This window comes from Stegostoma tigrinum, chromosome 13 (genome assembly GCF_030684315.1).
Source record: "Stegostoma tigrinum isolate sSteTig4 chromosome 13, sSteTig4.hap1, whole genome shotgun sequence".
Classification (NCBI taxonomy): Eukaryota; Metazoa; Chordata; class Chondrichthyes; order Orectolobiformes; family Stegostomatidae; genus Stegostoma; species Stegostoma tigrinum.
In genome coordinates this window covers 21807618-21824466 of record NC_081366.1, presented here as the reverse complement: position 1 = coordinate 21824466, position 16849 = coordinate 21807618, and the positions used below count along the sequence as shown (strand labels likewise).

General features: G+C 38.8%; 1 protein-coding gene across 3 annotated transcripts in view; it reads right to left on the bottom strand.

Moving 5' to 3' along the window:
* The window catches only part of rars1 (arginyl-tRNA synthetase 1), a 46726-nt gene extending 30232 nt beyond the window's left edge, over positions 1–16494 (bottom strand). Inside the window, exons 1-6 of one of the 3 annotated variants that reach the window (XM_048543216.2) lie at positions 16379–16494; positions 12445–12579; positions 11723–11911; positions 10116–10224; positions 5811–5911; positions 3486–3607 (exon numbers count right to left, since the gene is read on the bottom strand). In XM_048543216.2, the coding sequence (XP_048399173.1) occupies positions 3486–3607; positions 5811–5911; positions 10116–10224; positions 11723–11911; positions 12445–12579; positions 16379–16423 (701 nt within the window). In that variant the 5' untranslated portion in view covers positions 16424–16494. Of the gene's footprint in view, positions 1–3485; positions 3608–5810; positions 5912–10115; positions 10225–11722; positions 11912–12444; positions 12580–16232; positions 16354–16378 lie in introns of those variants that run through there. The other 2 variants (XM_059650605.1, XM_048543217.2) reach the window with 2 other exon arrangements.
* Between the last annotated feature and the right edge of the window lie 355 nt (positions 16495–16849).

The window sequence follows — 16849 nt, the reverse complement described above, 5'->3', positions numbered from 1 at the left end:
CCTCAGAGGGATCTATGAAAGGAAGATGAACAATTGATCCCCTGTTTTCTATACCACTTTTATAGCTGGCATAGGGAGAAGATCATATCTGCTGTTGATCTGCAAACACAGAAACCACAATGTTCATCTGGATACATCTGCAAACAGACTGAGCCATTCTAGCATGAATCTAATGAAGGACTTTCCACTGTTGCGAAGGAACGAGATGCAATTTCTTTTATTGCTTTAGTTCTTGCCAAATGAACTGCGGTGATCTGCACATCACCATTTATTTAAACACTGTAAAATGTATATTTCATTCAAGCTTTTAATAGAAGCAGTCAAAATACTTTTCTTTCTGATTGCTGGTGAGAGCCTTTGCTTCCCCCACGAACTTTCTGATGACTTTATTTTAGCAGTGTATACAGAGGATACAAAACATTAAAACGACAACTTAAACAGAATTCAAATAATGTGATCAATTTACACTAACTAATCTGCATTTCATTGTAATTAAAATATAATGTTCAATTTTTTGAAGAATAGACATTAGTTTCGAACTCAATGACAAAGATGCAGCTTCTGTTGTAAAGGCAACAGTAATTGACCACTTTCCAAACTTAAAAACTGAAAAAGAAGAAATAACCCTTAATTTGAGGTAAGTCAGTGTTAATGCAACACTCTTTGCAAAAGACGAGCTTATACACACATACTGTATTTAAGCTTGCATGAAAAGGATACACACTCAAGTCTGATTTTTTTAAAAAGGTAGGTCAATTAAGTCATACTCGATTCTACTCTGAACTTAGAAATTACATAGCTAACTGCTGTATTTTTTCATATTCAAATGGCTTCAATTTGCATGCTGTAACTTGCAGTTCATTTGTGCAACTAGGTATCGCACATTGTAATTCTTAAGTTTAACAATAATCGAAGTTGCGGTCAAGAATATCAACATGTTGAGGGAGGTGAATTGGCTCCCTAATGCCTTGCCAGTACTTTATACACCCAATCAATCTGTTCCATTCTCCTGCTTGCTTCTCGTATTACTGCAACTTTATTTCCCTCAAAAGCCCATTGAATACTTTTAAAAATTACTGACTTTCTCTATTTTTACCACTCTCGTGAGCAGTATGTTCCAGGTCACACAATTCACTGTACAATAAAATTCTTCCTCACAGCTGCTTACATCTCTTGACAAACCTTAAATGCATTTCTCCTAGCCTTTGTACGATCCGTAATACAAAAGTCTTTTCTCAAGTCTATCTTAAATAAACCTTTCTTGGGCACCTGTGTCAAATCTCCTTTGCTCTAAGGAAAGCAAACTCAGCTTCTCAAACCTAACCTTACAGTTAATCCAGGAATCAATCTGTTAAATATCGTTTACAACCTCTCAAAGATTCTTAATATGTAGTAATCATAACCGAATGCAATACTCTAAACAATGGCCTAACCAGAATTTTATGGAAGTTAAGCATAACTTCTGCTTTTATAATCAGCTTATTTATTTATGAAACCAAAGCTTCATATACTTTGCTTTTAACTTCCTCAACTCAGTGACTTTCAACGGTCAATTTACGTAAATTCCCAATCTCTGTACTTTAAAACTTTGTCATTAACTTGATATTGCCTGTCACTATTCCTTATATCAACATGCACTATCTCACACTTCTCTATACCAGTACAGCAAATCTGCGTCATGGACCTGTTCACTCTGTTAGCTTATGCTCTGTTGTAATTAATTGCTGTCAAGATCTCTCCAGGCGGTCCCCAGGTTATGAACAGGGTCCATTCTTGAGTATATTTGTAAGTCAGAACACAATACAAAACAATAAAATAGCCATTTGTAAATACATGGAAACGTTCACCTGTTGGATTTCTAAAATACCATCACACCCCCTTTTGGGATCTCCTAAGTATTATTCATAAGTCGGACATTAGTAAATCAGGGACTACTGCACAGGTAGTTATGCTTTAATGCATGTTTCGTTAACACAAACTGGCTGTAACGTGATTGATGAATAGTGGGCGCTGCTTGGATAATGCACACATTCTGCTGGACAAGTACAGCGACTTCTCTATAATGCGATTTTCTATAGTGCAAGGTCACACAAGAATGCAACTATCGTGTTATAGGAGAACTGCCTGTATTTGCCATACCTCCACACTACCATCACGAGTAAATTTTGAAATGTCACCGTGAATTCCAATATCCAACTCACATATCAAAAAAGAAGTAGTCCTAACATTGACACTTGGGAAATACCACTGCTAACATGCTCAATGACAATTAACAATTTATCACAGCTCACTGTTTTCCATTGAGGAATTCTTTTCAAGTTGATACTGTTTCATTACTGTTACCATTCCTTTTGGCTTTTGAAGTAGGAAACATTCTTTCCCTTTTGTCCTTTCCCTCTACATTTCCAACCTATTACTTGTTCAAATCATGTTTAAGCTTTTCTCAGTTGTGACAAAAGATCAGACCTGAAACATAATGGAGTAGAACGTGGGAAAGTGAGAGGTTATGAACTTTGGTAAGAAGAATAAAAGCATGGACTATTTTTTAAATGGGGAGAAAATTCATAAGTCTGAAGTGCAAAAAAACTTGCAAGTTCTAGTCCAGGATTCTCTCAAGGTAAACCTGCAGGTTGAGTCAGCAGTCAGGAAGGCAAATGCAATGTTGGCACTTACTTTGACAGAACTTCAATATAAAAGCAGGGATGTACTACTGAGGCTTTATAAAGGATCCGGTCAGGCCACATTTAGAGTATTGTGTGCAGTTTTGGGCCCCATACGTCAGGAAGAATGTACTGGCCCTGGAGCGGGTTCAGAGGAGAGTCACAAGAATGGTCCCAGGAATGGAAAGCTTAACATATGAGGAACGTTTGGGGGCTCTGGGACTATACTCATTGGAGTTTAGATAGATGAGGGAGGATCTAAATGAATTGAACAGAATACTGAATGGCCTGGAGAGAGTGGATGTTGGGAAGATGCCTCCATTGGTAGGAGAGACTAGGACCCAAGGGCACAGCATTAGAATAAAAGGAAGACCTTTTAGAAGGGGGATAAGGAGAAACGTCTTCAGCCAAAGAGTAATGAATCTATGGAATTTACTGCCACAGAAGGATGTGGAGGCCAGGTCATCTAATGCATTTAAAACCGAGATAGATAGGTTCTTAATTATCAAAGGGATCAAGTGTTATGGGGGTGGGGAGCAGGAGAATGGGGTTGAGGAACTTATCAGCCCATGATTGAATGGTGGAGCAGGCTCGATGGGCCAAATGGCCTAATTTCTGCTCCTATGTCTTCTGGTTAGTTGTTTTCCTCTCATCTGTTGCTACCGAATCTGCTAAACAGTTCCCATTTTTATTTAAGATTCCCTGTATCAACAGCAATGTTCAAACTTACATGCAACTGGGTGGTAAATCTGTGAAACTGGGTTACTAATTTTCTGAGACTGAAGTGGGAATTAAATATGCACATAATTAGTCACTTTCACTGACCTTAAAACGTCATAACCCACAAACTCAAACAAGCGACACATGCTGTCTCCAATGATGGTTGATCGCAGATGGCCCACATGCATCTCTTTGGCAATATTCGGAGAAGAGAAATCAACCACCACCTACAAAGAAAATATATTCAATTAGGTATTTTATGCTGTATCAATAGCAAGCTTTGAGACTTGCTTTTAATGAGGAGGCTTCAGCTGGTCTGAAACCTCCACTGCTGTACAGGTGATAGTGATTTTCTATTGCAACTTCCCTGTAATGCGACTTTCTATAACGCAAGGTTACACAAGAATGCAACTATCACATTATAGGAGAACAACCTATATGTAATTTGTACTACATAATTTATTTCTACAGTGGAGGTTTCAGACCTGCTGACGTCTCTACATTAAAGTATAACTTCAATAGAAATCCATTCACAGAAACGTTGGCATTCAACTTCAAATCAAAATCCATTCACACATACCCTTAGCAATTAGGAAACCAATGTGCTTCGGAAGGAATCACCAAAAATACAATGAACAACACAAATTTGAGTGGAGTTAACGGGGCACATAGTCTGGATAACTGCTATCTCCGATCTCACCTGAGAGCCAGCTTTTATTTTCAACAGCCTTCTGCACAAAAAGCTTCCCTGCAGGTTTCCAGCCCCAACAAGCAGCTTTGGAACCAACACCACAGAGGTCAAACCGAGAACCAAAAACAGGGAAGCCAAACAAAGGGCTTCAGTGGAACAAAAAACATCCAAGAGGGGGAAGCCAACTACAGCTTCCTGCACAACAGCTACCAGACACAGGTCTGTTCCGAACCAAGAGAACCGAAGGCAAGAACCACAGCGACTGGATATATCATAAAAACATGTTTTCCTCAGTGGTGAGCTGAAACTCCCGACACCCCAAAGTTTTGACCTAGCTAGCAGAGAGGGGAAGGTGGGCGGTGAGAGTGTATAGGAACCTCAAGGGTAGAAAGTCTGCTTTGGTAATTAAAACTGTTGAATTTAGGATCTAATAGTGAATAATCTAGCTAATATTGTATTTAATAGTATTCCTGTTCTCTGTATAATTAATTGTGTCAATTTCCCTGCTTACAACATTTACCTATATTTCTTACATTATACTTAACTTTTCTATTTTAAACAAATGCAGAGATTCTTTTGCCCTGCAATACTTGTCTACTGCCTTCTTTATTTCATGTTCCCTAAATAAGTCCAACGTCTAGTACCAGGAATCTGGGGGGCTTATTCAAACCACTTAACAAATCAGAAAATAACAAGACTACAAACCAGAACCCTACATTGCTCTCCCTCCCGGCTGCTGACACGATATAAAAGCTCTATCCCCATGGTGCCTTTAAGCAGCAGTTTTAGGATTTCAAACATGTAATCTGTTGACTGAGAGAAGCTGGTAGAGACCTATCTTTGAAATATCTGGGCGAATATTAGTTTTTCAAAAAAAAAATCAATGATACTTTTTGGTGATTTCTAGAGAATTTGAGATAGTATCACAGAATATAACACACAAAAAGGAATAAAATTCCCAATAGTCAGTGTAATGAGAATGGATTTTCACTCAATCACGATGAATCAGTTTCTCAACAAATAAATCTCAACCTTAGCTCAACGACTTAACTCATTCTCTGAAACAAAAGGTAATGGCTCAAATTCTATTCCAGAGCCTCGAGTGCAAAGTGTTGGCCAATGCTTCAGCGAAGTAGTGGGGGAGTGTTGCACCTTATGTGGTGAGACACTTGGCTGTAAAACTAAATTGTAGGCCTATATGTCCTCTCATTTGAGCATAAGTAATCACATGGCACGATGCAAACAAAAACAAAAACCAGCTAATGTTTATCATTCAAATATAACTAGAACAGATTGAACGTTTGTTTCATTATTGTTTCTGAGAACATGGTGTGTGTAAATTGGTGATGTCAGTTATTGCGTTATAACACTGACTGTACTTCTAAAGTATTTCACTAGCTGTACAATCTTTAGCAAGGTCCTGAGGTTGTGAAGCTGGGGATATAAATGCAAGCTTTTCTTTTCTATAAAAATTGTGAATATTTCAAAAAACATTTTAAAGTAGAGAAAGAAGTCACTGTTAGAAAGTATGAAATACATTTATCAACTTGCACATAGCACAGTCTTTTTGCATTGTAAATACAGAGCCTTACAGCCACACAAAGAGATTCAAAGACACTGTAAATTGGAAAAAAAAACCTGGTCACACACCACAGTAACATTTTAAATAATAGCAATAAAAAAAAAACTTATATTAAAAAGAGAGATATTCTGCTCTTTCCCAGTTATAAATTGCATACCTTCCTCTTTGGTCCTACCAAGGGAGGTTGAACTCCATTTACAAGGAGATCAGTCAGCAGCTTGGAGACAAACTCTTTGTTGAGGTGAACATTGATAAAACCTATACACGAGAAATTAAAATAAATGTAAGAGCACCCACATTAAAAAAATACTCAAAAACATGGCAAGTAGTTTTAAAGACATCTTAGTCAGAGATTTCTCACGTACGCTTTATAAATGCCACTGAGGGGATTTCCGGGCTGCACATTGATTATCAGCTGTTGTGCTCATTTAAGCTAAATTGTATGTTACTTATGTGGGAGTTGCAAGCAAACAAGTCCAGGTTACATTAGATTGGAAAATAATGAATGCAACTCTTTTCTTCAAAAAGGGAGACAGAAAGCAGGGAGCTACAGCCCTGTTAACAGCTACCATAGGGAAAATGTTAAAAGCTATTAAGGACTTCTGCAAACTCAAGAGACATTCAAGGTAAGCAGGCAGATTCATTTTGATTTTGTTAATGGGAGACAACATTTAACCAATTTGTTGAAGACCTCTGAAATAGTAACATGTTGGGTTTGAAATAGTAATGTTTGTGATTTATTATTGTCACAGACATCAAGATACAGTGAAAAGTATTGTATGGCATGCTAACCAAGCAAATCATACTTTACACAAGTGTACCAGGGCAACAGTACACAACACAGAAGAGATGGTTGCAGCTACAGAAAAGATGCAGAGAAAGATCAACGCTAATAAATGACAGGTCTGTTCGTAAGCTGTTCTTAAATCTGTTGGGATGTATTTTCAAACTTTTTTACCTTCTGCCTGACAGAAGATGTTGGAAAAGATTATAATCGGGGATGGGAGAGGTGTCTGATTATGTTAGCTGTTTTCCCGAGGCAGCAGGAAGTGTGGACAGTGTCAATGGAAGGAAGGCTGGTTTTCATGGTGGTCTGGGCTGGGTTCACAGATCTGTAATTTTTTGTGGTCTTGGGCAGAGCAGTTGCCATTCCGAGCTGTGATGTATTTGGATTGAATGCTTTTTATGGTGCATCCATAAAAATTGATGAGTCATTGTAGACATGCGGAATTTATTTTGCCTTCTGAGGCAGAAGAGGTGATGATTGTTGATGACATTTATTCCTAGGAACTGGGAGCTTTCAACCACCGCCACTTCAGCACCATTGATTATAGAAAGGGTGTATTCCCCACTCCACTTTCCAAAGTCAATGATCAGCTCCTTCATTTTATTGATGTCGTGGAGTGATTGTTCTTTACATCATGCCACTAAACTGTCTATCTCCTTCCTGTGTTCTGTCTTGTCATTGTTCGAAATCCAACCCACTACTGTGATTTCATCAGCAAATTTGTCAATAGTTAGAGGTGAATTTGTACTGAGTGCGTATGGAGTACAGTTAGGGGCTGACTACGCAGCCTTGTGGGGCACCAGTGTTGATGATTATTGTGCAGGAGGTATTCTCACCTACTGATTGAGGTCTGTAGGTCAGGAGGTCGAGGATACAGTTGCACAGGGGAAGCAGAGGCCTAGGTCTTGGAGTTTGGAGATGAGTTTTGTTGGAATTATGCTGTTGAAGCTATAGCTAAAGTCAATAGGTAGGAATCTGACTTCAGTGTCCTTGTTATACAGATGTTCCAGGGATGAGTATAGGGCCAGGGGATTTGGCATTAACTACAGATCTTTGTAAGGGTATTCAAACTGTAGCGGATCAAGGAAATCTGTACTATGGATAGAGGAGAACTGGTGGATGTATTGTACTAAAATTTTCAGAAGGAACTTGATAAGGTGTCACATTGAAGATCAGTGTGGAAGATAAAGGATCAAGGTAATCTGTAATACATTGACATGGATCCAGATCTGCCCTCACAGGAAACAGAGTAAACATAGATGCATCAGTTATTTCTTGGGAGGATGTCAAGAGTGGTGCGCTAAAGGGATCAGTGCTAGGGCTTCAATTTTTTTACAATTTAAACTGGAGTTTAGAAGAACAAGGGTCAACTTATTAGGGACATCTAAGATCCTGTGGATCTTGACTAGATGATATGGAGAATCTAGATCTTGGGGGTTCTTGTTCAAAAATAAGGCGTTACCAATTTAACATAGATGATAACTTTTTTTCAGATGATCATGAGTCTTTGGAACATACTTCCTCAAGAGGTAGAGACATCAAATGTTTTTAAGCCAAAGTTAGATAGATTCTTGATAATCACAGGGATGAAAGGTTATCAATTGCAAGCAGGTACATGGAGTAATCAGGTCTGCCATGATCTTATCAAACAGACTTGATGGGGCTCTTGCTCCTACATCATATGGATAATCCTTTGCTGGCATGGTTTTACCATAAGGGAGTTCCAGGAGTATATGCATGATAAAGAAGTGTAAGGAAGATTGTAAATAACTGCGGATACAGAATCATCATTAGCTTGCTAGCTTTTAATTCAGATCTGTCTATGCTGAGTTTTTAATCTTGTGAATTATACAAGGTCAACCTGCCACTCAGAGTACAAATCATATGTGCATGGTGGCTCAGTGGCTAGCACTACTGCCTCATAGCACCAAAGATCCAGGCTTGATTCCATCCTTAGGTGACTGCCTGTGTGGAGTTTGCACATTGTCCCCATTTTTGCATGGGTTTTCTCCAGGCACTCCAGTTTTTTCCCATAATCCAAAGATGTGCGGGTTAGGTGAACTGGCATGCTAAACTGCCCATAGTGTCCAAGGATGTGCAAGCCAGGGGGATTAGCCATGGAAAAATGCAGAGTTACAGGGGCAGTATAGGGGGTTGGGTTTGAGTGGAGTGTTCTTTGAAGGGTCAGTGTGGACTAAGTGGTCGAATGGTCTGCTTCCACAATGTAGGGATTCTATGAATCCCTGCTTATTGGTAATCTGCATAATAATTCTCGTTTCTTCATGACATAAATGGCTTGAGCAGCTCTGGATCAAAGAGTATTGTAGAATTCTTTTGTTTTTAGACTGATTAAAGATCTGAACTTCATTGCAGATTTCCTGCTCAACATCAACAGACCTGTAATCATTGCATTCAGAATTCTTACGTAAGGCTGACTCATTAATGATAATTCTATCATATAACTGGCTTTATTTTAAAAAAAAGCAAAATAATTATCACTTCGGAATGGATTTTAACTTCGAGATTTTTAATCATTCTGCAAATTGAGTATCAAACTTTAATTTGACTTCTCTGTGTCTTAACTTGGAAAAAAGTCTAATACACACTTATCACAGTATATCTTGCATCTCAGTAAACATTGGTGGAAATTTCATACCAATCATTTTATCCAGAACTTGGGTTAACTTTTAAATGCAGTTACTTTAATATATACATAGCACACAAGTCAGACTTTGCACAATACAAACTATCTACATCAAGGTAGCCCCAGGAACATGAGGCAAAGTGTTGGGTAAAATCCAACCTGTCATAGCCACCTACAAAAAGTTTTGCATTATCTGGCACCTCTCAAACTAGAATACTCCACCAACCAGCATTTTAGACTTGCTCAACAGTAAATCACACTTCAGTAACTGGGAGGTTTGCCAAAAATAACCAGCACAAGGATAGTATTAGATAATGCTGTGAAACGCCTTTTTTGACAGTAACCATTACCTGAGACCTACTGGACAACTATATATATTAATAGCAATGGAGGTGCTGGAAATTGCACTGTCTGAAGCATTGGGAGTGGCAATGTTCAAAGTTTGAGGGTCTATTTAAAATTGAGGGTCTATTTTGATTGAACAATTATTGGAACTAACAGTTACTGGAGAAAGTGAAAAGCAGCACATATCGCGCATTTTGTGATCGTCTTCACAATTTAACATTTTTGGGTGTTCCGATGTGGTCCGACTTAGGTAGCTTTTATGACTATCTGGAGCTCCTTTACGAAATGCTGTTAGCTGGGGATGCTACATGACCAAAGAAATTAATACATCTAAATCAGCATTTTTTGCTGTCTCCTGGCCCTAAAATAGATTGCATTAGCTTTCACATCAACCCATGATTTGAACACATATTCCAGACTGACATGCCAGTGTATTGCCAACATGGGCTGCACTGCTCAAGATGCTTTCAATTAGAACTTTAATCTGGCCTCTAATTTCATTTTCCAGTTACTTGATAGAAAGCTAAAGGGAAAGATTCTACAGTTAGCGCTCTGGAATGATGAGATTAACTATAGTGAAGGGTCTTTTCACCTTCATTTATCTAAATAGTAAAAGAAAATTTTCACATAGCACAGATTAGGAAATGAGCTGAAAGAGAACAACTCGATCAAAAAATGACACTTACCTGGTCCAGCAATATCAACTTTTTCAATTATATCATTTTTTGGAATGCTATTGATAATTTGTTTGGCAATTTCCACAGGATTAATTTTCTCCCCTTTGGCTTTCAATTGCTGTAAAACCATGCATAAACAAGAAATGGTTTACATCCTTGTTCTATAGAACATTATTATGAACTATAATGCATGAATTTGCTTTTGATCTCCAGTTGTTCATTAAAAAAGACATTTTCACTATTTGTTTCTATCTATACTGGTAGTAAATAAAACTGGGCAGAAAAAGTTAAAAGTATATTTATAGTGCTCAAATGCTTCTGTTTGCCTTCAGCTTCACCAAGTTTTGTACAAATGTTTGGAGGACATGACTTTACCCTGAACTGTTTAATGCACTTGGTTGTTTGACCTGTATTTTGTTTTTTTAAAGTTTACTTGGCTGTGCTGCCATACAGTTTTGCATAATCGGGCACGGAATGAATAGCAGAAAAAGATATTAAACTACACGTACAGCTTTTAACCAAATTGTGGAAATTACACCTTTCAGACAAAATATAAATTCCATTTTTTTCCAATTTTTGTCTCCAAAATATTTAAAAGGCAACACAAAGTATCTAATGTACTAATAAAATCTCAAACTCCCCTACTTACCCCTCGATTTCAGATTCGGGTAATGTTGATTTATTTCCTTTAATAATGGAAGCATTATTTGAAATGCCTATATCTTAGGTTACAAAAGCTTTTAGCGTAATTTCTCTTTTTCACATATTGTAGACTTAAAATTGCTTTTTAGTAAAATTAATGCTCAGTTAGTCTGTTAAATTTCTTAGATTGTAGGGTGCCTACGGCATCCAGTTAATAACTGTCTTGGGATGTTCAACTATGTTAAAAACACAAAAACTGTTGTTGTAGATTGCATTGCTAGATGCAGTCTTTAAGTAAGAAAGAACATGTAGGAAATACAAGTTAGCAAGCTTCCTTAACAATTATGAGTAAATGTCAATCTGACTTTACATGAACAAACAGAAGTTTCAGTCCTCCAATGGACCAAAGCAAATCATTTAAGGTTGAAAGTTCCCGTGACCTTGGCTTGTGATAAAAAGATACGTTTTATCTGCTATGGGGTACCTTTGGATTTTCCTCGACAGTCCACCTATTAATTATAAAATTCAACATGAATCTCCACAGCTCTCCTTGCAAACTACGCTGATACTGCCTTTTTTTCAAAATAAAACTTGGAATCCATTGTGAATGAGGTGCTGAAGAAAGCGACGTTAGATGATGGCATGGCATGGGTTATTTGGTACTAGCCTGAGGTTTCACATTTTTGAGGATTGTTCAACGTTTCAAAGCAGTATCTTTACCAGATTTCTCTCTGGCATTGAGAAACAAAGTCTTTAGCTATACAGCATTCTTCATGACATGTTCTTGCAATACTGTTAATCTGCACTTTATGAATGCATGAATGCAGGCATTCTGTGTTGTAGTACAGAAACTATTTCACCTGACTTTCTTCATCATTCATAAAGCATTTCACAAAAACAAACCTAACCTCAAATGTATTTTCCTCCTATCCTGTCCTCGTTTCTTTGTTATCGCGTTCACAACTTTTCCATACCTGAGACATTGCCATGGCACTGTTACACTGGTAATCTCCAAATCTGGCATGCTGGCTTGGTGTGACTGCTAATGGTGGGCTTTCAAAATGTGGATAGGCAAGTTTGATGGCAGCACTGAAAATGTTCTGTAGACGCTGATTAATATTTATCATACTGGAGCCTACTTTGCCCTCCTCTTCTTGGAGACTCTGAAATAAATCAAACAAATTAAAAAAAACTTGCTTCTTTGAGTTAGAAGTATTTTTTGTGACCACTACATGACAAGAAGGTGGAAGTGTTCAACTTGTAAGGGTAGTTCAGCAGGAATCAATTTTGCATAATTAGGTGGATCCTCAATTAAGTACCAGCACTTTCAGAAGAGGCCCAAACTTTACTGTTAGTGTTTGAATTCTGGATATGCAGGAAATATTAACAAATGCAACAAATGCAAATAAGGCTAAAAAGCAGTACACACCACAATCAATAACAAGTATTATATTCCAGGATGGAATGGAGGACAACAGGCTAATTGAAAGTTCAATTGCTTTTCTAGAGCTCAATAACATGCTAACAGTACACTTGTATTTACCTGTGATGATCCACCAATAAAAATTCTCAGATGTATACACCATGATGTAACATCTTTTAATTTTTCCTTTCTCCCTCACCAAATCTTTTCCTCCAATTCAACTAGCCTGCTTTCCAAATGGGTCAGAAGACTTCATATTAAAACACTGCTCACCCGCTTCAGAACGTTTAAACGGTACTTGAGTTTGGTGTTTTCCTCTAACATCTCGCCCAGTCCCAAAGAATAATCTAGTATCACAGGGTTTTTTAAATTTTCAATTTCAGCAATAAGGGACTTGATTTCTTTCTCCTAGACAAACAAGTTAATAGAAAACAAATTGAGACACAATGATGATACATAAATAGTGGGATTAGATTTCCAACTTGTGCCCAGGTGTTAAAAAGGGTCCAAGATGACAAAGTGTGGGGCTGGATGAACACAGCAGGCCAAGCAGCATCTTAGGAACACAAAAGCTTACGTTTTGGGCCCAGACCCTTCATCAGAAAAGGGGGATAGGGAGAGGATTCTGAAATAAATAGGGATATGGGGGAGGCGGATTGAAGATAGGTAGAGGAGAAGATAGGTGCAGAGGAGAGTATGGGTGGGGAGATAGGGAGGGGATAGGTCAAAAGGGCGGGTTGAGGTAAGTAGGTAGGAAATGGAGGTGTGACTTGAGGTGGGAGGAGGGGATAGGTGAGAGGAAGAACAGGTTAGGGAGGCGGGGATGAGCTGGGCTGGTTTTGGGATGCAGTGGGGGGAGGGGAGATTTTGAAGCTGGTGAAATCCACATGGATACCATTGGGCTGCAGGGTTCCCAAGCAGAATATGAGTTGCTGCTCCTGCAACCTACGGGTGGCATCATTATGGCACTGCAGGAGGCCCAGGATGGACACGTCATCTAAGGAGTGGGAGGGGGAGTCAAAGTGGTTCGTGACTGGGAGGTGCAGTTGTTTACTGCGAACCGAGCGTAGATGTTCTGCAAAGCGGTTCCCAAGCCTCCACTTGGTTTCCCCAATGTAGAGGGTGCCACACCGTGTACAGCGGATGCAGTACCGCATTGGCGGATGTGCAAGTCAACATTTGCTTGATGTGGGAAGTCTTCTTGGGGCCTTGGATGGGGGTGAGGGAGGTGGTGTGGGGGCAGGTGTAGCATTTCCTGTGGTTGTAGGGGAAAGTGCCGGGTGTGATGTGGTTGGAGGGGAGTGCGGAGCGGACAAGGGAGTCGTGGAGAGAGTGGTCTCTCCGGAAGGCAGACAAGGGTGGGACAGGAAAAATGTCTTTGGAAAGGGTCCTCTGTTTAAGGAATATATTGATCTGTTTTACAGAAGACACAGAAAAGCTGTTTTCACAGTGGGGATTAATCCAAAGCACAGACTTTCTTGCCTGGGCAACACGTTGGAAATCTACTTTGGTTTCTTTTCTCAAACATCATAAATGTCCACATCAGGCAGATTTTATTGATTAATTTAGCAATTATTTTCTAACAATTATTATTCTAACCTTAAAAGGACAATACATTTACAGAAAGCTATGCAATTACATCATGCACCACACCCAAGTACTTATATAGTTCAAACCCAATGAATTACTTTTTAAGTGTGGTCACCACCACAACCAAAATTACAGTTAATAAAAATATTCACTGCTCGAACAAACAATTTGAAAACTAGTTATGAATCTTTTCCTAAAAGTAACACAAAGCAGAAAAGTCTAAGGATTTTTGCTGATTGACCTTTTACAACTTACATAATATTGTTTATTTAATTCTGTCTGTTACGACTGAAAAGCGAATGAGACCACTATATTCCTTTTTAGTAAAGAACCGTAATAAACAATTCACCACCACTTGCTCAAGGGCAACAAGGGACAAGCAATAAATGTTGACCAGCCAGCGATGCCCATGTCCCTCAAGTGAATTAAAAAAAAACTTGTTGCAAAGATTAAAATCTCTGATAGTGAAGCGTCAGTATGAGACGCAAGGGTGGAAGGACAAAAATAACGATAAATTAATACTTCTCGGATTGGTAAAATGCAGCTAATTTGTGGCCAGGACTGCAGACCGCCGAAGATTTTTTTTGTTTGTTTATTGGTAGGGGGTTAAATTATGTTTGTACTCTAGCAGATTATATTGATTTGTTTGCTCAAGACTTTTGCTTGATTGTCATAATTTATCTGCAAGTCTTCCTATACTAAAATGGCAAACTGTAATAGTATGAGAGTACAGTCCATCTGAACAACAATAATTCACAGTATAACACCCACAAGCAGCAAACTGCCTTGGGACATATCTAACAGTTAATTCCCAATTTTCTGTTTGTCTTGGAGCAAAAACTAAAAGCCTTGGTGATTCAGCCAGAGTCGACGTGTTTCCTATGAGAACGAGATCCTGTTCTGAGAAGAAACATAACATTAAACTTTCTACTTTATACAATATAGTTTTCCTTCTATTAGTTGATAAACAGCAAACACAGTATTATCAAAAAAAATCTGTTTTGGCCACAACACAAATTAACAGGATTGCATTTTCGTACAGGTTCTGTTCCACATGCCTATTCTTATATCTTGGATAGATATAGTAAAACCCCAAATGTTTAAAGAGGTAAAATAATTTTTTAAAGGACCAGCAAGTCTTTCAGCAAAAATGAAATCTCATGCGTACCTTCAAGAATTTTAATCAAAAACCAATGAAAAGTTTGCAGTTTTTTCAGGTATTGCTTGGAGCACAAGGTCTAGTGTTGAGTGGCTTTTGAATTGGTTTATACAGGCCAATATGAACTGATATTTCCAGCAAAGTTATTAGTGCTTTCTCTTATTTTGCCTTGTCACAATTGATGAATTTTACAAACAATTTTTAATTACATTTAATATTTTTTAAGTATCAACAGCCATCTTTGAACAAGCATAATAAATGTACCCAAATACTTATAAACAAAGGATTATGCAGCAATTTAACAAGTGAACCCACTAAATAACCCAATTGGATGTGAGGATGTGGATGTGATCAATTAGGAATTTAATAAACAAACCTGTCTAATTCATTTCACTAGGTTTCATGAGCGCATCAGTAGTTAAATAAATGAATCCACCAGTCATCAGTTTGTTCCATTAAATATAACTACTCTGAACACATGCCACAGCATTTACTGTGCAGGAAACCGATCAATAAATCAAATTGCGAAAAAAAATGAATACGTAGTAAATAGTCTAGGCAAGCACATAATCAAAATCAAACAAATGAGTTTTCTGATGAAGGGTCTAGGCCCGAAACGTCAGCTTTTGTGCTCCTAAGATGCTGCTTGGCCTGCTGTGTTCATCCAGCTCCACACTTTGAAGATGCAAGGAATATGGACCAAGGGCAGGCAGAAGGGATCAGTTGAATTTGGTGGCACGTTCAGCACAACACTGTGGATTGAAGGGCCCGTCGCTGTGCTGTACAGTTCCATGTTCTATGTTCTAAATAGCAATGCAGTACAATCAAAATCAAACAAATGAGTGGTAGGCTTTAGGTATACTAGACTGCCATCACAAGCACGTCAACTTGGTTGTGCAGCATTATTTGCTCTGATATTGCTAGCAGTGGAATAGGCAATACATAATTCTGTGTAGTCTACAGTGAAAACACTTCGGCCCGTTGCCTGTCATTATGAAAGTAGGAGAATACTTCCATCGCCCTATGATCTCTATGTCATTGCTTACTCTGATCTGCCTGTTCTGCTCACAAAGCTTTTTACTGTACTTAGGTACACGTGACAATAAATCAAATAATGAATAGGACAGTTAGAAGGCTGATTATGAAACTTAAGCGAATAAAGTGGAGAGATGGCAGAAGTTGAGAAAAAGAAAGTGAATTAGAAACAAATTTAGACACAGAACGTGAGTGGGGGAAAGACTGGATTAAGAGAGTAAAATCTGCGGCTGAGGGGGCAACAGACAGGTTTTACCTTTTAAAATTGATTAATTACCTGGGGCCGGTAAGGAGGTGAGAGAGTGGGGAAAGGAGCCGAAACTCCCAGACAAAAGACAAAATCCTGCATTTCCAGCGGCACAGAGAAGAGAGGGTTTCACTCTCCAATTAATATCCACTTCTCGACCAGCTACACTGACTAACCTGCTCTTGCATTCGAGCTCCATACTCTTCCACCACGCCGGCCATATCTTCCGATTCCGCGGCAACAACGGCTTTGACTGCACACAGCGCCGGGAGGCGTCATCCCTCCGCAGCGCCGCCTGTGGTCCGGAGGACGCATCCCGCCGCAGCGCCGCCTGTGGTCCGGAGGACGCATCCCGCCACTTGCAGTCTCTTGCTGTCGGTGTGCATTGCTTTCAGCTCAAGGCGAGGTAGGCATGAAGGAAATCAAGCAGGTAATATTCCGATAGTAAACAACCATCTAATTAAAAATAAGAAAGGCGGATGTTGGAAATCCGAAACAAAAGCAGAAATTGCTGTAGAAACTCAGCAGGTCTGGCAGCATGTGTGGAGAGAAAGCACGGTTTTTATTTTGTTTTGTTTAGGGTTCTTGCGAAGATTTGTAGCGCAGGTTGTGGGTTAAGTTGTTGACTTGCTCACGGAGCTGTCTGG